The 25180-nt window shown below is 41.7% G+C and overlaps 1 protein-coding gene and 1 pseudogene across 1 annotated transcript in view; one reads left to right on the top strand and one right to left on the bottom strand.

The window, feature by feature from the left end:
- LOC143962289 (uncharacterized) overlaps positions 1-25180 on the bottom strand; it is a 259324-nt pseudogene that overhangs the window by 153027 nt on the left and 81117 nt on the right.
- LOC143964366 (uncharacterized) overlaps positions 1-25180 on the top strand; it is a 127626-nt gene that overhangs the window by 28678 nt on the left and 73768 nt on the right. The window contains 5 exon segments of the mRNA XM_077474082.1: positions 5153-6076; positions 8618-8674; positions 10403-10552; positions 11336-11662; positions 13433-13514. Of these exon segments, the coding sequence (XP_077330208.1) occupies positions 5153-6076; positions 8618-8674; positions 10403-10552; positions 11336-11662; positions 13433-13514 (1540 nt within the window).

Genomic DNA, 25180 nt, shown 5'->3' with positions numbered 1-25180 from the left:
TTTAAAATCACTCGCAGCTATTATGAATTGTCGGCTCCGTAATACAGAGAACACTCATTAATAGTCATTGATAAAAAAATAAATTAATAAATAAATAAAAAAGCGTGGGGGTCCCCCAAATTCAATTACCAGGCCCTTCAGGTCTGGTATGGATATTAAGGGGAACCCTGCCTCAAATTTAAGAAAAAATTTGACGTGGGGTTCCCCCTAAATATCCATAACCAGACCCTTCAGGTCTGGTATGGATATTAAGGGGAACCCCGCGTCAAATGTAAAAAAAAATTGACGTGGGGGTCCCCCTAAAAATCCATACCAGACCCTTTATCCGAGCACGCAACCTGGCAGGCCGCAGGAAAAGAGGGGGGGATGAGAGAGCGGCCCCCCTCCCTCCTGAACCGTACCAGGCCACATGCCCTCAACATTGGGAGGATGCTTTGGGGGTCTTTGACCCCTCAAAGCACCTTGTCCTCATGTTGATGAGGACAAGGGCCTCATCCTCACAACCCTGGCCGATGGTTGTGAGGGTCTGCGGGCGGGGGGCTTATCAGAATCTGGAAGCCCCCTTTAACAAGGGGACCCCCAGATCCCGGCCCCCCCCTGTTTGAAATGGTAAGGGGGTACAAAAGTAAAAGTAAATAAGAAAAACACACTTTTGAAAAATTCCTTTATTAAAAATAAAAAAAATTAAAAAAATATTCCAGCGGCGGTAATCCACTCTTGCTATCCAGCGACGGACGGTCATCTCTCCAGCGATGGCTCATCTCATCCAGCGCAGCATCCTTCTTCTGTCTCCGCGGTGGAGACACTGCAAGGATTCCGGCGGCCTGACGTTTCTTATATACGGAGGGCGGGGCCACCCGTCACCTGACCCCGCCCCCCTCTGACACAAGGGGAAACCCGGGGTTCCCTGTGACGTATGGGTGACCCCGCACCCCTCTGATGTAACGGAAACCTGCCTGTGTTACATCAGAGGGGGCGGGTCACCCACACATCACGGGGAACCCCGGGTTTCCCCTTGCGTCAGAGGGGGCGGGGTCAGGTGACGGGTGGCCCCGCCCTCCGTAAATAAGAAACATCAGGCCGCCGGAATCCTTGCAGTGTCTCCACCGCGGAGACAGAAGAAGGATGGATACGCTGCGCTGGATGAGATGAGCCATCGCTGGAGAGATGACCGTCCGTCGCTGGATAGCAAGAATGGATTACCACCGCTGGAATCTTTTTTTTTATTTTTTTTTATTTTTAATAAAGGAATTTTTCAAAAGTGTGTTTGGCTTATTTAACTATTTTTTACACTTTCTTTGTGAAATGGTAGGGGTAATATTGTACCCCCTTACCATTTCAAACAGGGGGGGGCGGGATCTGGGGGTCCCCTTGTTAAAGGGGGCTTCCAGATTCTGATAAGCCCCCCGCCCGCAGACCCTCACAACCACCGGCCAGGGTTGTGAGGATGAGGCCCTTGTCCTCATCAACATGGGGACAAGGTGCTTTGAGGGGTCACAGACCCCCAAAGCATCCTCCCAATGTTGAGGGCATGTGGCCTGGTACGGTTCAGGAGGGGGGGCCGCTCTCTCGTCCCCCCCTCTTTTCCTGCGGCCTGCCAGGTTGCATGCTCGGATAAAGGGTCTGGTATGGATTTTTAGGGGGACCCCCACGTCAATTTTTTTTTACATTTGATGCGGGGTTCCCCTTAATATCCATACCAGACCTGAAGGGTCTGGTTATGGATATTTAGGGGGAACCCCACGTCAAATTTTTTCTTAAATTTGAGGCAGGGTTCCCCTTAATATCCATACCAGACCTGAAGGGCCTGGTAATTGAATTTGGGGGACCCCCACGCTTTTTTTTAAATGTATTTATTTATTTTTTTTATCAATGACTTTCAATGAGTGTTCTCTGTATTATGGAGCCGACAATTCATAATAGCTGCGAGAGATTTTAAAGGACTTTTTTTCCTGCATAAATGACACTTTGTGCAGGGACAGTTCTAAGCACCAGAAACATGCGCCCCTTCACAGGCATACTATAGACAACCCCCCCTACGAAATTTAAAGGAATATTACACTTTTATTGTTTCACTTTAATCATTATTAAAATCACTGCATAGATACATGTCCCCTGGGGCAGGACCCAGGTCCCCAAACACTTTTTAGGACAGTAACTTGCAAATTAGTCTTTACAATTAGCACTTTAGATTTTGAACGTTGGAGTCCCATAGAGTTTAATAGGGTTCTAAAGTATGCTGTATACTAGCTCCATCGAATCTTCTTTATACATTCGACAGACACCATAAGCCTTCAAAGACAGATTCGATCGTAATTCATGTGGATTTTCAGACGAATGCATTTTTTGAACGAAAAACAAAATAAATAAAAACGAATTTCAGGAGTAACTAAATAAATTAAGTTTTCGGATGAAAACGAAATTACGAAACGAAATATTTTACTCTGCACCTGTCTAGACACAGGGTTGGAGATCCCGTCCCACCCAAGACACTGTGGAATCTCCACACTACAGAGCCCCATGACCGAATACCAAAACCTGGAGAAAGCTGTGAAAGCAGTCTTCTCCAGTCCACACCTATGCTCTGCAGTCTTGCATCAAGCAAATGTGCACACCCTGTGTCCCCTAAACTATCAATTTTACCGTGACAGCATCTCCTACTGTCAGAAAATATATAATTTTTTTTTTTTTTTACGTGGTATGAGATATTGCATTTTGTTTTCACTGGATATCTAATGTCCCATTTAAGAAAAGGTTAATTAATCGTCTCACTGAGAGGAGGTGCTAGTGAGTGTAAGGGTAGGGAGAGTCACCCTTTAAGCTTATGCTCATTTTATTATACTAGAAATATATACTTTTATTATACTAGAAACTGCTTGCAAAGATGTATACATAGAGATACGTAGGCTTCACCTGCAAAGCTTTTGCAAGATTCCTCGTTTCCTGACTGGAGGCTTCGTATTGGAGATAGAAGCAGCATGGTGCCAGCAATCTACGATACCTTCGTTTCCTGATTGGAGCCTTCGTATTGGAGATGCAAACGGTGTGGTGCCTGTGACGGTTTATCTAGAAACCTCTGTGCTGTTGCCTTACTGATCTCACTAACACTGGGATCTAAAACTCTGGTAAGCGGCCCCTCTTCTCACTGGTGGAGGACTGTTTTGATTATTTTTTATATACATGTATTTGTGGATATTTTTGCACCTTATTATCAATTTTGAGGATTCAACAATACTCTTTGGACAAATTTTTTCTTCACCACATATGAACTTTTTATCACCTTTGAATACTATTTTTGCTATTTTATTGGTTTAATTTAGCACGCACAATTTTTGTTTTGTTTTAATATTACATTAATTTTTGTGGGGAGTTTTTTTTCTATATTTTTCATATTTTATATTATTTATGTTGACTTTATTTTAGATCTAGTACACACTTTATTCACTTATATGATGATATGATAGCATTCCTGTATACTATTTATCTATCTTATTTTTCGTCACTCAATATTATTTTTCGTCACTCAATATTGTTCTTTTTTATGTTTATCGGTATAGTTTTTGATTAGGTTTAGGTACATTATTTTTTGGTTTTTAGCGCAGCTCATTTTGTTCACCTATTTAGTTGATATCGGAGTATTACGATTAGGGTTGCTGCTTATAGGTTACTTTCTTTTGTTGTTTGAGTAGCGCGGTTTACCCTTTGTACCGCTTTTGCAAGATTCCTTTGAAGTGCAAAATAGCTCAGAAAACAGGATGCTTTTGTGGTCACAGCTGACATTTAGAATTTTACAGACATAGAACATGGTAAGGCGAAATGAAATATTGTGGTTTTATGTTCAAATTATTTATAGTCAGTTTAAGGTCATAAAACCATATATATATATATATATATATATATATATATGTATATATATATATATATATATATATATATATATATATATATATGTATATGTGTATATATATATATATATATATATATATATATATATATATATATATATATATATATATATATATATAATAATAAATATATATATATAGGGACTTTTTATAAAAAATTCTGCTTAATGTATGACGAACATAAATGTGGATGTATATGATTGGTCATTCAAAGGGCCATTGTGTCTTGAATGTCTTGTATAATCCTGATTGGCTGACAAAAGGCCTTCCTTCTGTCTCTATGCAATGTTTGAAGCACATAAAAGTGGTAACAGGAAATAAAGACTTTTGTACTCATGATAAACCATCAACGCCTATGGTTGTCTGACTACCCAATCGATTGAGAGGGCTTTCCAGTGACCACTAAAGTCCAGCTCGAGCTAATCAAGGAGGGGCGCACCTTACAGAATTGGTACCAGAAGTGGAGTACAGCCATTAAACAAGGTAAGCATTCTTTAAAATTACTTTTTATAAGTCTTTTTGAAAAGCTTACCTTGTTGATGCTGTACCTTGAACACGTGATGTAGTGATATTGTGGTTTTCAAGACAATGATATAATTTCTGTCTCTGTCTTTGAAAGAAGGTAGCTCGCTCAGTTAAGAAGTAAGATATATTGGAATCCTCGCTAGGGTGGCTGGGATTAAGATAGGAATTTAAAGAAATAATTGAAAATGTAAGTTTTCGATTATAAAGGACTGGTCACTGGAAACCTCTAGAATTAATGTTAGGACATTGTCCTGGACACCTGTCGGCAGGGCGTTGTCCCTAGTGTTTAACAGGCCTGTTATTTGTGTACAAAGGTTCTCAAACATATTTGGTCTCTAGTGTTGTTGGAGGTTATTTTCACAGAATAAGAAAGGGTCCTTTGTTCCGTGAAGGTGCACCATGGATACAAACATTAAGGTTTAATATACATAATAATTTTGTGTTTCAAGAAGGTTTAACTGTTAAAGGTGTCAGGAGTACCATTGAATTCAGAACAGGTGAACAATTTATAGTCTGTCCAAAATCATTGAGAGTGTGTTCTGAAACTGATGTATATAAATAGAAGGGATTCAGGGACATGGTTCCAGAAGTCGTTCTCGTTCTCCTATTTGGTCGGAGAGCGAGGAAGAAGAAGTCTCACAACAAACAGAGGACTCACCTCAGAGTGATGAAAATGACCTCTCTTTAAAAATGAGTAACCTTATAAAATGCCTCTCCAAAAGTCTGTAAATGAAACAGATAGTAGGACCCCAGATGAAGAAGATGTAACAGCCCTTAAGTCTCCCCTTATTACTATGGGTACTACCCAAGTACAAATTCCCTTGCCCCTAGGCACGGTCAAGAAAATTAAGGAAACATGTCCTAAACCTAAAAAGGATCCCAAGGCAGCTGTAAATTTTCTTAAAAGATACTGTCAAGGGGCAAGGATGTTTGGAGAGGATTTGGAAGTTATTATAACTGCTGTAGCTCCTGAAACCACTGCAGAACTGAAAGTCACAGACTGGGTACGGGAATGCAAGTTATATGAAGATGAGGAAGATTGGGCTGGCTTTTGGAACAAACTCCTAGCTGCCTGGAGAAAAGCATATAAACCAGAAATGCCTATAAATTATTTACTTGCATGTAAACAACAAACAGGGGAAGAGTTTTATTCCTTTGTGTCACGGTTGTTTAAAATTTACACATCCTGTGAAATTGACAGCCCACAATTATTTGTCAGTACAGCCATGAAGAACGGAGACCCTAAAGTCACACAAATTATAAAATTTGTTAATTCTGATTGGGCTAAACAGAGTCCTAAAGATTTTATGGAGGACGTTAAAAAACGAGCATCCTCCGGGTTTTTCATACAAAAGGGGGATTATTCACACAAATCACACCTGAAATCTCCCCTGGTATTTCTGCCATGTTTCCCGCTCTCAATGACCGACCACGAGGGTCATATCCTCAGCCCTATGACAATCAAGGTTGTTTTAATTGTGGGGATCCTTCCCACTGGAAATCTGATTGTCCTCAAAGGAGGGGCTACAGACCACGGTGAGGTGGTCCCAGGAGAGCTGATTTCAGAGGCAGATATCAAGGAAGAGGTCAACAACACCAACAGGGATATCCGCAAGAACAAAAACGCACTCACATACAAAATGAAAGTAGAACTCCCGGTCGCCCTCCAAATCAACCTACTAACAGACAGCCCGTAGAGCCACGAAATTCAATAGATCTAATTAAGGTGGACTGGCCGGGGTACAGGGATAATAATCCCCGTAACCCCTTCCACCCTAGACCATAGGGACGCCCGGAGCATGTTCCCACCTTGGTAATGCACTTTTTCTCTTCTCATTGGAAAACACTTCCACAAGTAGTTCTAAAAGTTGCAGGACATATGGTCACTTTTTTAATCGATTCAGGCGCATTGACTTCCTGTTTAAATGACCCCAAGTTTATCAATGAGAATTGTACCGAGGGTTGCTCTGTGGGAATAAATGGAACTGAAGTTACACACAAAATCACTGAACCTCTAGAAGTGACCGATCTAGAAGATAAGTTACTGACCAAACAAACCTTTGCCATCTTGACCGAATGTCCCTTATGTCTGATGGGGAGAGACCTTATGTCATCTTTAGGACTGACTATCAAATTTAACCTAAAAGGGAGTATGAGGGCTAAAGCAGTTAACTGTGAATTAACTAGCCTAAACGAAGGGACCTGACCTTTTACTTCATGTTCATACCAGCCCCCTTGGAGACTCACCCAATTTGGGCAAAGTCCAAGACAGATGTAGGACATATCAAATGCACTCCATATGTCCCTACTTTCAAACCCAACACCTCTCCCATCTTTCAGAAACAATACCCATTACACACTCAGAAACTACAGGGTATACAGCCACAAATTGAAGATTACTTACAAAGGGGAATCCTCAAACCAATCATCAGCCCCTGGAACACTCCCATAAATCCTGTTGGAAAGGCCAGTGGGGAGTGGAGGATGGTGCAGGGCCTACGGGGAATAAACAAATGCATACAGCCGCTCTCCCACCTTTAGTTTCAGACATCACTGGGGTATTTGTAAATATTCCTGTCACATCCACCATTTACACGGTACTAGACTTATCCAATGCTTTCTTTAGCATTGATGTACATGAGGATTTTCAGGAAATATTTGCTTTTACCTGGGGCCCTGGCCAACAGCTGACATGGACACGTCTCCCTCAGGGATATGTGGACAGTCCAGCAGCCTTTTCAATGGTTTTGAAAGTCACCTTGGATGACTGGGTGCCACCCCAGGGATCTTTCCTACTACAATATGTAGATGACCTACTGTTGTGTAGTGAGAGCGGGACACAGTGTGCAGAACACTCTGAGAGCCTGATGACTCACCTGGCCCTCAAAGGCCACTTGGCATCTCGGAAAAAGATCCAGTGGTGCAGGGACAAGGTGGAATACCTAGGATGTATTATCTCAGGTGGGACACGACAGGTGTCCCCTGAACGAGTCAAGACTCTGACCTGTCTCGGTCCCCCGAAGGATAAGGCAGCGCTCCTTTCCTTCCTCGGCTCTATCGTCTACTGTAGGCAATGGATCCCAGACTGCTCTATTTATGACTCAGTCCTACGCCCTGCCACTGCATTGACTGCCCCAAAACAGGTCACATATACTGAGGAAATGACACAAGCTTTTAACTCTTTGTTACTGTCCTTGGCCAGTGCCCCAGCACTGGGCTTGCCAGATTACAAAAATCCTTTGTGCTATACTGTGTAGTCAGGGGCTGCGGTTCTAGCGAAAATGCACGGCACTCACTACCGCCCCGTGGCCTACCTTTCAAAAAAACTACCAATTCAAGTCCAGGGCATGCCTGCCTGTTTACAAGCTGTGGCTGCTTGTGCTATGACCGTAAAGGAGGCATCTAAAATTACTCTCGACACTGACACACTCTGTAGTGCATCTTCTACAAAACATGTCAACTCAAAACATGACAGCTCAAAGATCCAGTGGTTATGAGATTGTGTTATTAAACACACACGGACTCACAGTGAAATCATGCTCTGAAACTACCCCAGCAGTTAGATTGTTACACTCCTTACTTAGACTGCCCATTGCAATCACTCCCACCCATGACTGTTCTAAAGAATTGACAGATACAACTTCACCAAGACCGGACCTCACTGACACTCCCAACCCTAAATTTCTGAACATTTTTGTTGACGGAAGTTGTTCCAGACCATCAGATAATACATACAGAACAGGGTACGCAGTAGTTTCTTTGCCTGATATAATTATTGAAGCAAAACCACTGACAGCCACTTCAGCACAACAAGCTGAACTCCATGCCTTAACCAGAGCATGTCAGCTATTTCAGGGACAGAAAGTGAACATTTACACTGACAGTAAATACGCTTTCAACGTGGCCCATAATTATGGAATGATCTGGATTAATCAGGGATTTCATCCCGCAGACAACAAACAAATTACCAACCAAAAATGGGTGGAGAACCTCCTACAAGCACTCCATTTACCATCCAAGGTTAATGTTATAAAAGTGAAAGGCCATTCTTATGACAAATCAGAAACTACCAAAGGTAACAATTTAGCTGACAGAGCAGCCAAAGCTGCAGCTAACGAGATACCTGTGGAGAAAACTCAAATGTTGTTCTCAACAGATTTCTTATCTCCTGATTTTTCCCTCCACAGCTTCTCTTGTACAAAGAAAAGCACAACCCGAAGACATACATTGCTGGGTTCATGCAGGTTTGACACGCAATCCGGATGGTTTGTGGTCAAACAAGGAGGGAGTCATAGGGATCCCAGAAGCTGTTGCTCCCTTAATCCTGTCATACCTTCATGGTCCTGGACACATAGGAAAAAAGCCTCTTTTTCAACTGTATAACCAAAGCTTTTGCACACAGAAAGCGCATTCTCTGGTCAGTCAGCTAGTGGACTCATGTCTCACCTGGGCACAAAACAATGCTCAAGGTCCAAAACATGGTTTACATGGACATCTCCCCTTAGGTCCCCTGCAAGATATACAGATAGATTTCACACATATGCCAAAACAAAAGGGAAACATCAAATATCTTTGCGTTATGGTGAACACATTTTCTTCCTGGCCGGAAGTCGTTCCCGTTACAGTAGAGACCGCAGGGATAGCCACTAGATGCATAATCAATCATTGGATCAGTAGGTTTGGTTTACCTGCTACCATATACTCTGACCAGGGGCCCACTTTCACAGCAAAACTCACCCGAGAATTAGTGAAAGTTCTGGGGATACAATGGAAACTCCACATTCCTTACCATCCCCAGAGTGCAGGAGTAGTGGAAAGAATGAACAGGAACATTAAGGACAAGCTAAGGAAGGCCACACAGGGTACTATGAAGAACTGGCTTCATTTCTTGCCAGGGGTACTCTTCCAGATAAGAACCACCCCTCCATGCCAGGACAGGACTCTCCCCCTTTGAAATCCTAATGGGTAGGCCAGCACAAAAAGCCCCTAAAATATGTGAGGAGTCTAACTTATATTCCTTACAGGAAGAGCACGTGAAACATTTGGTAAGTAGCCTTACTGAAAACTATGACAAAGTTGCTGTCACCTTTCCTCCTCTTTCCACAGAACCAACACATCCCTTCATACCAGCAAAGTGTTGCTCAAACAACTTGCAGTCCGCAAGCAACCAGGTCCCGTCTTTCAAGGTCCATTTGAAGTCTTCAAGGTCTCCAGGACAGCAATTCTGACCGACCAAAGCCCACAATGGATCCACGTATCAAGGATAAAGAAAGTGCCACAGCAGCAAGAACCAGAGATGGACCCAAAACCAGGACCAAACGGATCCGAAGAGACTCTGACCCAACCATTCCCTGCCACCCCCCTCCCCCTCGGATCCGAAGAGACTCTGATCCCATCATTCCCTGCCCCTCTCCCCTCCAGCCCTACAGACCCCCTTTATCCCACAGCCAGGCTGCTTTCCTTCTGGGCTCCCCCAAGCCCCATCCACAAAGCCCAGAAGGTGCAATGTTAGAGTTATTCTTATTTTGTCAATTGCATTAACCATGAAGGTATTCTTGTTAACTGTTTTTGGGTGTAGGCTTACACCTTCATGCGGAATGAATAGGAATGACAGTATAGGGGTCAAGGGTAGAGCAACATTTACAGGGATGAGTTATAATTATCCTTGCTGTACAAAGACAGGATATAAGATGTCAAAATCACAAGCTGCAGCAGTTACTGAGTATCACATCCAGAGGAGGAATGGGACATGTAATATAACAGCAACCATATTGTTAGCAACATACAAAGGAGAGAACAAAACGTGGTGCATGCATCCCAATAATTTTCTAGCACAAAAATGTGTGACTAAATTTAAAAAACAGAAGATGGAAGCCAAGGGTATCAATAGTGTGATACAACATAGAAGATCTCACAGGCAATCTGAATACCCCCTGTCACAATCACAACTATAATTATTGTCTTTCTCAAAGGCAAGGAAAGAAATCCTAAAACCAAATTTGGACAGTGATAATAATGGAGCTCAATTAGACCCAGAGACCTATTCAGTTCCTGATACCATCCCACATCACTTCATAATGATGCATGCTTTCGCAAGGATGCAAAATCATTCTGAATGTTGGGTATGTTCTCATATGGGCACGGGCCGACACTCAGTTCCCATGGTTGGAAGGCCCATCACCCTAGAACAGCTGCTAAATATCACCCAGCAGGTCCCTTTAGCAAATACTACTACAATTAACAAGCCCCTGTTATTTACTGGATATACCAGGAAACCCCAATTCTGCTTCTTAAATGGAGCAGGGAGAGATCTCTATAATGCCCAGTTCTGTAGAGATACTTTGGTAAATTTCACCATGTTAGATTTGCCCCTAGCTCTGAATGGTACAATAGAAGTAGAAAGATTACTTACACATAATATCCCTAACCTTGATGATCGAATATCCAATATGTCCCGTTATAATATATCCAAATGTGCCAGAGGATATAACTTATCCCAAGCACTTGAATGGCTACAAGACACACATATGAAAAACCCTTGGATGGGGGAAGAGGAAGATGATACCCCCTCATTGGGAGATTGGTTGTGCCTTGTAGGACTCTGATCTAAACTAAGTTCCCCCAAAATAGTACCAGCACCCCATGTTCCACATGGATGGATGGTTTGTTCTGCCCTGTGGTGTCACACCACTATTCCCTACCCCATGGACTGGAAAACAGCTAGTTGGTGTACCCTTGTAAAAATGATACCCTTCATGGGAACCACGACAGGAGATTCTCCTGTCTCAATGATACCAGCACATGGCCACTTAGAGTTCGGGAGACACAAAAGGGAAGTTACTATCTGGTGGGATAAAGTGTTTGCATCATTTGGTGGAGCAGGTATATACAATGCTCTCACCAAGGTGGATGAATTTGGGATGTTAGTAGATTCTTGGATGGATGAAACCGCTATAGACATAGGATTACTAAATGAGGAACTGAGAAAGATTTTGTTTGAACAAGAAATTATTAAACAGAGACAGGAAAGAATGATGATGGTCCTCACTGGACTTTGTGACATTACAGGAGACAAAAGCCTGTGCTGCACATATATGAATAATCTAACTAAACCATCTAAGGACCTGGAGGTAACTGATTACTATGAAATTATAAAAGGACACAATGATGAAAGGGCAAAATTACAGGATCGCATGAGACGTCTGGGAGATTCCTGGAATCCATTCTCTGGAGTGGGAGGTTGGTTTGGTTCATTCTGGGTTAGTATCATGAATTTCTTCAGGAAAGTAGGAATGATCCTCATCATCATACTTATCCTGGGAATTGCAATTTATGCCACCATTAAGATTGTATTTTGTCTAATGAGTAGAATTACCAAAATCAAACCTTCCACTTCAGACCCAGACACAGCCATGGCTATGTTCTACTCAGAACATAAGTGGTATTGAGAATGATCAAGAAAGGACTTCGTCCTTCATGATCAGAGGAGGGATTGTAAGGGTAGGGAGAGTCACCCTTTAAGCTTATGCTCATTTTATTATACTAGAAATATATACTTTTATTATACTAGAAACTTCTTGCAAAGATATATACATAGAGATACGTAGGCTTCACCTGCAAAGCTTTTGCAATATTCTTTTGAAGTGCAAAATCGCTCGGAAAACAGGATGCATTTGTGGTCACAGCTGACATTTAGAATTTTACAGACATAGAACATTGTAAGGTGAAATGAAATATTGTGGTTTTATGTTCAAATTATTATAGACAGTTTAAGGTCATAAAACCATATCATATATATATATATATATATATATATATATATATATATATGTGTGTCTGGGGACCTTTTATCAAAAATTCCCCTAAAAAATTCCATTTAATGTATGACGAACATAAATGTGGATGTATATGATTGGTCATGCAAAAGGCCATTATGTCTTGAATGTCTTGTATAATCCTGATTGGCTGACAAAAGGCCTTCCTTCTGCCTCTATGCAATGTTTGAAGCACATAAAAGTGGTAACAGGAAATAAAGACTTTTGTACTCATGATAAACCATCAACACCTATGGTTGTCTGACTAACCAATCGATTGAGAGGGCTTTCCAGTGACCACTAAAGTCCAGCTCAAGCTAATCAAGGAGGGGCGCACCTTACAGTGAGGGGCTAAGCTATGCTAAATCAAGGGGATTTGGGAATTGTCCACTCCTTAACAGATGGTCATATTTTCTGCATATCAAAATAGAATGTCTTTTGAAGTGGAGATAGTATTAACGAAGAGTGTTTGAAAGGCCTGGCATAGATATTACTTCAGCCCCATAAAGTCTGCTGATATGGTAATGAATTTAGGTGTTGACCTTTCTCACATATACATTTACATTCCTGCACTTTAGTACATCTAACTATATCAAACCAGTAAAAATAAAATACCACTGAAAAAATAAATATATATAAATATCTAAAGTGCTAAGGCAACATGTATTAGGCAGGATTGGTATAAAAAAGTATAACAAAAACAGAAACAATATAATACAATGCACCAAAAAACCTGGCTCCCTGTAGGTTTAATGCAAAAAATCCAATAGACTATATATACAGATATCAAGAAGGAAACCTGGCTCCCTGTAGGTTTAATGCAAAAAATCCAATGGAGTATATACACAGAGATCAAGAAGGAAATCCTTGATGCATTTTGCAGACACACTGCATTTATTTGCAAGGCCAAACAAGAACCCTGTGTGTTGAAGAAGTCAGGGCTTTCCTTCTTGATATTTGCTTATATTCATCAGATTTAAATAATAACTTACGGTTGAGCAGCGGGCACTGTGCACCCAGTTCATGCATTTAAATAAAGGAATGGTACACAATTTCTGGTAAAACTTTAAAAAAGACCACAAAGTATCTGTTGACAATTGTCACTGACATTAAAATAAAGGGGGAACTTAACATTGGTATCTATTTAGTCAATTGTGCTTTTTAAATGTAACCTTTATTCTGATATAGTCCCTCTCCATTATTAAAATGTTAATGACTTTGAGTGGAAGCAATTGTTCAATAAGGTTACTAAAAACACGCCCTTTGTTCGGTAAAATGAAACCCTTTTAGCAAATCAAAAGCTGCTGCATGCTAGGAATTGGTCATGAAATGTATATAAGGCCAGGCAAAGCTCAGTCAGTACATTGGATTTTCAGAAGAAAAAGGTTTCACTGAGACGTCTCTTTACAACACCATTCCAGGTAACTTTATATTTGATGGTACTTGTTGGTACTTGCTTATATTGAAAATCGTGTCTCAGTTAGGATGTATTATGAACTTTTTAAAACACTGTTGTATGTGGCAATTTTTAATACAAATTGTATTAAACATTGGTAGATGTCTTAGTTATTTTGATATTTACATCTAATTTTGAGGTTTTTATTTTCTCACTCACAGGGGCTACTTTACTAAAGAAGTAGAGAATGTTTACGTTACAAAGATAATTTTCACTTAACTGCAGTAGTCTATATATTTTGGCAATTTTCTTTTAGTTTCAACTTGTGATTTGACTAACCTCACATGTCCTGTCTTAAGCCACTGATAGATGGTGCGATTTCTTTACTGCAACCACGGGTTGCAGGAAAGGAATTCACTCAATTCACGCAATGGATCTATTGTGTTCTTTTGGTAGGAGAGGGGGCACAGGAAACCATCCCTGCTGGAAAAAAACCTGTAATTAATCAATTTAAAAATAAAAAAGGATGGTTGAACCCAAGTTGATCGATCAAGCAAATCAGCTTGCTCATATATGGTTAGAGTCTCAAGTGTTCTCTGCTTAACCTTCTGAGATTCAAATGGTCTTTGGCCAGATTTACAGTATCTCCACTCCACTGGATGAGCAATGGCTAAATTAAATCCTTTTAGCAAATCAAAAGCTGTTGCATGCTAGAAAATGATTAAGAAATGTATATAAGGTGAGACAAAGCTTAGTCAGGACATTGGATTTTCAGAAGAAAAAGGTTTCACTGAGACGTCTCTATGCTACACTATTCCAGGTAACTTTATATGTGATAATTGTACATTTGTGTTACATGTTGGTATTTTTATATTGATAATTGTATCTTGGTTAGGAGGTATTATGGACTTTTTAAAACACTGTTGTATGTGGCAATTTTTAATCTAAATTGTATTAAACATTGGTAGATGTCTTTGTTATTTTGATATTTACATCTAATTTTGAGGTTTTTATTTTCTCACTCACAGGGGCTACTTTACTAAAGAAGTAGAGAATGTTTATGTTACAAATATAATTTTCACTTAACTGCAGTAGTTATGTATTTTGGCAATTTTCTTTTAGTTTCAACTTGTGATTTGACCAACATCACGTGTCCTGTCTTAAGCCGCCAATAGATGGTGCGATTTCTTTACTGCAACCACGGGTTGCAGGCAAGGAAATCACTCAATTCCCTCAATTGATGTGGGAATTTCTCCCATGGATCTATTGTGTTCTTCTGGCAGGAGATGGGGCACAGAAAACCATCCCTGCTGGAAAAAACCCAGTGATTAATCCATTTAAAAATAAAAAATTATGGTCGAACCCAAGTTGATCGATCAAGCAACTTGGGTGCAATCAGCTTGCCCATATATGATTAGAGTCTCAGCTGTTTTCTGCTTAACCTTCTGAGATTCAAACTGTCTTTGGCCGGATTTACAGTATCTCCACTCCACTGGATGAGCAATACTGAAACAATTGAAAATAAAGAACAAATATATAACTAATGCAGCCACAACATGTAAGAACTGTTAAGCTGTGATATAATACATTTTTGTGTATGGCTTTAATATTGCTTTAAGCTTTAAAAAAATTAAAAGTAGTAATAGCCTTTATAGAAGCCATTGTGAGTCTGGAGTCCCCGGAATAATCACAGTATATTTCCACATTGCTAAAACTTGTGTAAAGGAGTACAGAGGACTTAACACCAACATATAAACTTGAAATTTGACAGCAATATATAATCAAAAATGTATTACAGAAAATTAGTAGAGCTGTGTCAACTGAAAAGGTTATTTGTACCAAAGTATTTTCATTGTTTTGTACTAATAAATAACCTATTCAGATTCATACAATGTACCATCCAAGCAGTGTGATCCCTTTGATTGAACAGATAAGGGGCGATTTACTAAGACTGGTGATGCTGTGCATAGTAACCAATCAATTTCTAGATTTTACTGTCAAAGCTTAATTGAACAAGCTGAATTTAGAAGTTGATTGGTTACTATGCTCTGCAGCACCAGATTCTGTGTGAACCAGAATTAGTAAATCTCCCACGTCAGGGATTCCAAATAAAGGTATAAGAGGTAGATACATGTATTCTGATACATTCAACCCCCATTATTAAAATGTTAATGAATTTGAGTGGAAGCAGTTGTCCAATATGATTACTAGACACATGCCCTTTGTTAGTTTAATTAAATCCTTTTAGCAAATGAAAAGCTGTTGCATGCTGGAAAATGATCATGAAATGTATATAAGGTGAGACAAAGCTTAGTCAGTACATTGGATTTTCAGAAGAAAAAGGTTTCACTGAGACATCTCTATGCTACACTATTCCAGGTAACTTTATATTTGATAATTGTACATTTGTGTTACATGTTGGTAGTTTTTATATTGGTAATTATATCTTGGTTAGGATGTATTATGAACTTTTTAAAACACTGTTGCATTTGGCAATGTTTTATATAAATTGTATTAAACATTGGTAGATGTCTTTGTTATTTTTTTGTTTACATAGGTTTGTTAGGTTTTTATTTTCTCTCTCAAGGGGGTTAACTTTACTAAAGAAGCAGAGAATGTTTACTTTATAAAGTTAATTCTCATTTGGCATATTGAATGAGCTGAAGTTAGGTAAAAATTTATTTTTCAAAGATTTCCCAATGAGATACAAGTAGAATAAAACAAAAACTAAAAATGTATATTGTCTTTTGTTGCTGTATTTGTGAACAAACAGGCTGAACTAGGATCTATCTAGGATATAAATTGTATCACTCAGGCATGGTTACTTGCTAGTGAAAATGGTGAATATTATCTCCAGTATAAAAATATTGCTACAGAGTAATGTTACAATTTAATAATAATAAATATATGTAATGTGTTGAATTGTACCATATATATACTGGTTGTACCCAAGTTGATCGATCAAACAACTTGGGTACAATCAGCTTGCCCATACATGGTTAAAATCACAGCTGTTCCCTGCTGTAGCAGCCGAGATTTGAACCATCCGTCACCAGATTTGCAGTATCTCACCTCTACTGGATTAAAAATGAAGATACGATTGGACAGCAGCACTTTCAGTTTGGGGAGAGGGTAGTGTTAGGTGCATTAAAAGATTTGGGTGGACTTGATTAACAAATTTAAGAAAAAACTTTTAAAAAGGTTATCTATACCACAGTATTTTCATTGTTGTGCACTAATAAATAATCTGTTCAGGTTCATACAATGTACCATCCAAGCATTGGGATCTTTAACCCTTTGTAGAATAGATAGGGGGAAATTTACTAAGACAGAATCTAGTATAGCTGTGCATAGTAACCAATCAACTTCTAGTTTTTTTTTTTTGGATCAATCAATTTTTATTGATTTTAAAAATAATGCATATAAGATATACATCATATAGTAAATGTCAAATACGAGTAAACCGAAGATATCAGGTAAAAAAATATTAACATTCTTATAGGCGTACAGTTCTTCCATTAAGTAAGAGATCAATAATACAGTACATAAACAGAAGTACAAAACTAGCTGGTATATATGATATTATATAAATGTTAGCCTCCCCTAGACACCCCAATGGGTGCTCAGCTGTGTCTTGGGGGAGGGTAATGTCGCCAAAATTGAGTATTTTTAGTAATTTATAGCTACAATACATCCAAATAAAATGCAACAAGAGTTTGAAAACACATTAAAAGTATATTGAGATATGGTTTAAGATTATTTCAGAAAATCTGTGGATTTTGACCATCCTTCCCATGGTGATCACCTATGTTTTTCTTTTGGTAAATTACCTGCACTGGAGGCCATCATTAATTCATAGCTGTAGTGTAAGGATACGTTATCCAGAAGTTGATAAACAGTTGGAGGTGTTACTGATTTCCATAATCTGGTTATGAATAGTCTGGCTGCCAGGAAGACATGTGTCGTTACATGACGAAAAGGGTAGGGTAGGTCTTCTATAGACAAGTTCAATAGCGCTAACCCAGGTGAAAAAGGAATTTGTATTTGAGTTATGTCTGTTAATATAAGAAAAAAGTTTTTCCAGAAATTTTGGAGTTTATTGCAACTCCAAAAAATATGAAATATGTCACCTTTAGCAGAGTTACATCTCCAGCATAAGTCCGATAAAGTTGAATTGTAGGATGTTAATCTTGATGGAGTCAGATACCATCTAAGTGTAATTTTTTGAGTAAGTTCCCATAATGCTGATCTTTTAGTAGTTTTGTAAACACTTTTTTTATGCTTGTTCCCATTGTTGGTCTGTAAAGGACTTTTGTAAGTCATTTTCCCAATGTGTATGAGAGGTTGATTTAGTGAAAATATTTTTGAGGTGTAAGATATTCTATATTACGGATATTCCTTTTTTGTGGGGTGAGGAAGAGTTAAGAAACTCCCATATGGTTGGCGAGATATTGTATAAAGGAAGTTTGAGTTTATTGAGGCATTGTTGTATGAGGGTATATGTAGAGATGTCTGAATGTAGTAAGTTAAATTGTTTTTGTAAGACAGAAAAGGATTGCATATGTGTACCTATAAGAAGTTGGTTTATGTATTTGATGCCTTTTTGAGACCAATGTTGTAATGATAGGTCAAGTGATAAATGGTGTAAAGATTCGATAGGGATCGATATTTGTGGTATATTTGGTTCACAATGTATTTCTTGGTTTTAAATTTTCCAAGCTTTGGTCGTGGCAATCATAGTAGGGGGTAAATCTTTGGCCAGTTTAGTCCCCAGTGGAGTACTTAGAAGCCAATCCTTCAATCCGGGATGTTCAATGTTACTCCAGAGTTTACCTGGGGGGGATTTGGAACCATTCTTTAGATTGATCAATTATTACTGCTATATAGTAATCTTCTAAATCAATAGATCCTGACCCTCCCGCCAATTTGTGATTTCTTAGTTTGGAGGGATGTGAAGAAGTATTTAGGAATGGGGATAGGTAAAGTTCTAAATAGGTAAAGGATTTGAGGCAAATGCATCATTTTGAACGCTGCTAATCTTCCGGTCCACGAGAGTTCTAATTTAGTGATCTTCTGGGATTCTGTACACAATTTATTCAAAAGGGGTTTATAGTTTGACTTAAAAAGGTGTTTTGTAGATCTTGTGAGTTGTATACCCAAATAAGAGATATTATCTTCAAACCATGTAAAGGGGTATTGGGCTTGTAGGAGGTTTCTAGTAGTAGCATCCAATTTTAGATCCAATATATGTGATTTTGTTGTATTTAGTTTGTATAGGGATACCTGACTGAACCAGTCCAATGTTTCGCAAGCTGCGGCCAGTGATGAGGTAGGGTTTGTTAATATAAGAATTATATCATCCGCAAAAAGACTAATTTTATGAGAGGTGGAACCCAAGGTTATTCCTGTAATCTTATAGTTTTTATGTATATGTTCAGCCAAGGGTTCCATGGCCAAATTAAAGATTAAAGGTGATAGCGGGCAACCTTGGCGTGTACCATTTGATATGTGGAATGGTTGGGAAAGCATATTGGCGGAAAAAACTTGAGCCGATGGGTGAGTATATAATGCCATGATAGCATTATATATGTAATCCTTAAATCCAAGTTTTAAAAGGACCTTTTGTAGATATGTCCAATGTACCCGATCGAACGCCTTCTCTGCATCCAAAGAGAGAAGCAGAGAAGGCGTTCCACTAGACTCCACACAATGAATTAGATCTATCATTCTTCGTGTTGCATCAGGAGCCTGTCTGCCTTTAATGAAACCAGATTAATCTTTATGTATCAGATCAGGCATAATGGAAACTAGGCGTCTAGCTATAGTTTTAGCATACATTTTTAGATCAAGGTTAAGTAGGGAAATTGGTCTGAAATTTTGGGGTGAGGTTGGATCTTTCACAGGTTTCGGTAGTGTAACAATGAGTGCTGATTGTAACGAACACGGGTGTCAGATCCCCGCCCTCCTCGCTAACTGGCGACAAAGGATCGGCCAACCTCACACGACGCTGTCACTTACGTAACAATGCCACACTCAGCTGCACCCAGCACAAAGATTTTCAAGCTTGCAGGACCACAATCTAGGTGCGGGCAGCCTGAGAGCGTTTGTCACTGGGCTAATTACACAATTAACCCTTTAACTGCCACCACCCCTGTTTAAAAGACAGAGCCGGGGGGACTCGTAATTTTAGAAATACCAATTATAAGTTTAGAATAAGCGCCTGCAACACGCACTGCCACCACAGACAGGTCTGCTCAGTGCCTTACTCTACCACAGTAGCGCCCTTTTAAGAGACAGGTTTGTTTATAGTTTGCATCAAGAGCTTTAAAGACAAGTTTAACACTTTTCAACATAAGGGTTTATTATGAAAAGGTCAAGGTTGGTGCGAATAAAACATTTTCAGAAAAAGGATGTTTCAAAAAATAAAGACAATATACAGCCACAAAGAAATAAGGTAGAATTGGGAAGGAAGAATACTTGCAATTAATGTCCGAAGGTTGATCAGAGTTCGATCGATGAGCAAAGGTAATCGGTTCTCAAACTTGGCAGATGTTCTTGCTTGGATGGTAAAAGGAGAACTGCCCATTGCCTTGGCCTCTCCTCTTTTCTGTCAAATAAAAGGGGGTGTTGACAGCGACCAGTGACCAATCGTCTAGTCATCTTGTTTAGGGGTTGGTTGCTGGGAGGTGTCTACACTCATGACCCTGTCCCAGGCACAGTTTGTGATACATATTCATATCTCTGCCTCTCCACTGTTTATAGACTGCAGATATCCAGTTTAGTGATCAGCATGATATTTGCTTCAAAACAAGTACACACATGACAGGTTTCCCATTTCAGGGTTACCTAGGAGGAGTAAGGGGTCCCAGTGGCTTCCCACATGACCTGACATAGGGGTGTCTGGACTTGAAACGTTAGAAATTATCTGAGGAAACTAAATTTGTCCATTTTATGGCTGTGCTATGATTACTTTGGAAGTTATAAAAAATGTTGAAGTTTCAAAACTATACTAATCTGTCTGCACTCTATGTGATTTGAGGTATTTACGACGAGTATCTGTTGGTTCTCTGAATGGAGAGGGTGACATTTTTACGACAGGCCTGAATATCTTGCCAGGCAACATGAGCCTTGTTTATTGACCTAGCCTGGTTCTGCTTCCTCTGCTGAAATAACCTTTCTTTCCTTTTGAAAATGTAAAAGCTTTGGGTTCATAAGACAAGGAAGGGGGAAGTTAAGTTTGTTCTATAATGTTGGGTGCGTTCCACACAACATGGCAACTAGTTACAACATCTCCTGTCTAGGACGTGATATCATTACAGCTCCCTCCTTAGGTGGTTGCATGGGAGGGAACTACAATTTTCCTCCTGACGCAACCGACTCTTGCGGGCTCGGCTTGTCGTGACAGCCCATCAGCATTGCCATGGGTGCTGCCTTTCTTATGCTGGATGGTGAAATCGTATTCCTGTAGAATTAAGCTCCACCGAAGTAGTTTGCCATTCTCCCCAGCAACCCGATTTAGCCAGCTCAAGCGATTGTGATCTGGGATCACAGTGAAGTGCCGTCCATAAAGGTACGTTTGTAACTTCTGGAGAGCCCACACGATCGCAAGACACTCCTTTTCGATCATGGCATATGCTACTTCCCTGGAAAGCAGCTTCCGGCTCAGGTAGAGGATGGGATGCTCCTCTCTGGCATCATCCACCTGGCTCAGGACTGCACCCAATCCTTAGGCAGAGGCATCCGTCTGCACTAGGAAATGGTGGGTGAAGTCTGGAGCCTGTAGCAAAGGGGCGCAGACCAGCGCCTCCTTCAAGGCCTGAAATGCCTGCTCACATTCTGGTGTCCAAGACACCACCGTGGGCAGTTTCTTTTTGGTTAGGTCAGTCAGAGGTTTGGCCAGGCTACTATAGTTACATACAAGCTTCCTATAGTAGCCAGCGGTCCCCAAGAAAGACATAACCTGCTTATTTGTTTGGGGGGTAGGCCATGCCAGGATGGCATAAACCTTCCCTGTCTCGGGTTTCAGGGTGCCTCCTCCTACCCGGTGTCCCAAGTACTGCACATCAGTCATGCCAGTCTGACACTTACTGGGTTTGACGGTCAGATTGGCAGCTGTCAGTTGGTCCAGGACCTGTGACAGGTGCACCAGGTGTTCTTCCCAGGTAGGGCTGAACACGGCGATGTCATCCAGGTAGGCTACTGCAAAGGTTTCCAGCCCCTCCAGTAAGTCATTCATGACTCTCTGGAAGGTAGCTGGGGCGTTCTTCATCCCAAACGACATGATGGTAAATTTGAACAAGCCGAATGAGGTGATAAAAGCCGACTTTTCTCGAGCCTCAGGGGCCAGAGGAATTTGCCAGTACCCCCTGCTCAGATCCATGATTGTGATATAGTGGGCAGCCGCCAGCCTATCTAACAACTCATAAATCCGGGGTATGGGGTAGGCATCTGCAGTGGTGATTCCATTTTGTTTCCGGTAGTCCACACAGAACCTGGTCGTCTGGTCCTTTTTGGGGACCAAGACTACTGGGGATGTCCAGGTACTGTGGGACTTCTAAATCACCCCCAGCTGTAGCATTTCCTCCACCTCCCTTTTCATGTCAGCCAGCACCTCCAGGGAGACGCGATAGTCCGGCTGTTTAATGGGAGGGTGTGCCCCAGTGTCCAACTGGTGGACAGCGAGATGCGTTCTCCCAGGTTTTCCCGTAAACCTGCTACCATGCACTGCCAGCACTTGCTTCAGTCCAGGTACCTGGGTACCTGGGTGGGGGTAAGATTGGAGTTTATCAGGAGTTCTGAGTCTACCTCCCTGGTGTCAGCTAGCAGGTCTAAAAGTGGATCTTGCCCTCCCAGGTCTCACTGATTAGGTCCAGGGGCCCTCTTACCCTCCTTCCATACAGAAGTTCAAATGGCGAAAAGCCTGTGGACTCCTGAGGCACCTCTCTGTAAGCAAACAGCAGATGAGGCAGATATCGTTCCCAGTCCTTGCCCTGGGAGTGCACAAAGGTTTGCAACATTCGTTTCAAGGTGCTATTGAAGCGCTCGCACAAGCCGTTTGTTTGTGGGTGATAAGGACTGACCATGATATGCGTCATCTGTATTTTCTGACAGAGAGCTTGCATCAAGTCAGACACAAACTGAGGGCCTTGATCGCTAATGAGCTCGGCTGGGAATTCCACTCTTGTGAAGATTCCCAGCAGAGCATCAGCGACCTTGTCTGTCCGGAGGCAGGAGAGAGCCACCGCCTCTGGATAACACGTGGCATAGTCGACAACTGTAAGGATATAACGTTTGCCTGAACTGCTAGGGATGGCCAAAGGCCCAACGATATCCACTGCCACCCTCTTAAAAGGTTCGTCAATCACAGGCAAAGGTTTTAGTGGAGCCCTGTGGACATCCCCTACCTTGCCAACTTGCTGGCAGGTAACACAGGACCGACAGTAGTCAGCTATGTCAGCAAGCATCTTGGGCCAATAAAAGTTATGTACCAACCGCCCTTGGGTCTTAGTGATCCCCAAGTGCCCTGCGAGGGGAATCTCATGGGCCACGTTTGGTAGCTGTCCCCTAAATTGACTGGGTACCACCAGCTGTCTGCTTCCTATGTCAGCCTCATTCCCCTCTGCAGGCAAACTTTCTCTATACAGTTTCCCTTTGTCCCAGTAGACCTTTTGTTTGTCATTCTCTGCAGGGGGACGATCAGCTAAACTTCTGGGCTGTGCTAGTGTTTGGTCTGTCTGCAGTGCTGTTTCAAAGGCGGAACAACAACTCCCAGCTAGCAGTCCTGTGGCAAACAAGGACGGCTGCTGAGGCTCAACAGAGGTGGAGTCCACTGGGTCAGAACAGGGAGAGGGCCCAGAGACCTCCTCCTGCTGTTCTGCGATCAGTGCCTGCACCTCGGCTGCCTTTGCAGCACTGCGAGTGACCACCAATACTGGCAATGCATCATCATCATCATCATCATCATCATCACATTTAACCTTTATCAGTTCAGCATCATTGGAACATACATCAGTTACCTTCACTAGCAAGGGGGCCTCCTCTCCTGTCTCTGAAGAAGGAGGACCTTGCACTTCAACTCCATCCTCCCCCTTCCTCTGTCCATCCACAGGTTGCTCAGATATTACCCCAACATCTGTAACCAGTACCTTAGGTAGGTCCAGAGAGTTCCGTGGGAGCATCCTGGGTGCTCTTAGCAGGGGCATAGTAAGAAACAAGGGTACCTAAATCAGAACCCAACAACACAGCAGTGGGGATCTCCTCCGAGACACCCACCTCTCTCATCCCACTTCTGGCACCCCAATCCATGAAAACATAGGCTCGGGGTACATGGGAACAGGTTCCCCAACTCCGGTCAGGGTAAGGTACTTCTCTGGGATGATGTCTATTTCTTCTATCACCGCTGGTCTGACCAAAGTGGCTTCAGCTCCGGTGTCACGAAAGCCTGTTACAGTTCAGTGGCCTGCAATGACTGGCTGCAAGTTGGCATTGGTTCCTGGAGGTTTCCCACTGATGAGCAGCACAGCAGAAGGGTTGCTGGCTGGATGGCCAGGGGTTGTCATCTTCTTCTGCTCAGGGCACTGTGTCCGGAGATGTTCGCCTTTCCCACAGTTATAGCATTTGCGGTTGTCAGTCACAAAGGCTTTTGGCTCCAGGAGCTGCAGGTTTCGGTCGCTGAGGAACTTGGTTGGTAGGCAGAGGAGGGGTTTCCATGTGGGATTTCCCTCCTTTCCAGCCATTCAGAGGAGCCTTGCGATGGACAGATACCCGAGAGTGGATATAGGTATCTGCCAGTTCTGCTGCTGCTTTGGCAGAGGTTGGCTTTCGCTCCAACACAAACTGTCTGACGTCTGTAGGACAGATGTGCAAAAGTTGATCTTCAATCATAAGATCTTCCAAGGACTCAAAAGAATTGGCTTTCAAGCCTTTAGTCCACTGCTGGGATGTGGTGCGTAAGCGACTTACCACATCCAGGTATGAGTCCCCAGGCCCCTTTTGCAAGGATCTAACACGCTTCCGGTATACTTCCAGGGTTAGCTGGAACTTTTGGATGATTGCAGCCTTTAGGGCCTCATAATCACCGCCTTGCTCTTCTGACAGTTCGACATAAGCATCCAGGGCTTTGCCTCGTAGCCCTGGCATCAGGCACCGGGCCCATTCTGCTGGGGGCAGATGGTACTGACAGCAAGTGTTTTCAAATGACAGTAGATACACGTCAATGTCGCTGTCCTTTTCCATAACTGTAAATTTGGCTGCCGGGGTCACTGGCAGAGAGGCATCCCTGTGCTCTAGGGATCCGAGGTTTTGAGCCTGTCGTTGCTGCTGGTGCTTAGCCATCTTCAGTTCGTGCTGACAATCAGCCTCCCTCTCAGCCTGCCGTTCCTCTTGCCCAGCCCTGCATTCTGCAGCCTCTCTTTCAGCTTGGCGCTCGAGAAACTGCAGGTACACCACAGGATCCGTCTCCCTGAGGTGTTGTAGTGTTTCCTGCATTTGAGGACAGTCTATTCTGGTTCCAGGCAATCTGATGCTGGCCTGCTCTGGCG

The sequence above is a fragment of the Lithobates pipiens genome, unplaced genomic scaffold (assembly GCF_037356315.1).
Source record: "Lithobates pipiens isolate NorthernLeopardFrog02 unplaced genomic scaffold, aLitPip1_a1.2 Scaffold_8, whole genome shotgun sequence".
Taxonomy (NCBI): domain Eukaryota; kingdom Metazoa; phylum Chordata; class Amphibia; order Anura; family Ranidae; genus Lithobates; species Lithobates pipiens.
This window is presented reverse-complemented; position numbering and strand designations above follow the sequence as displayed.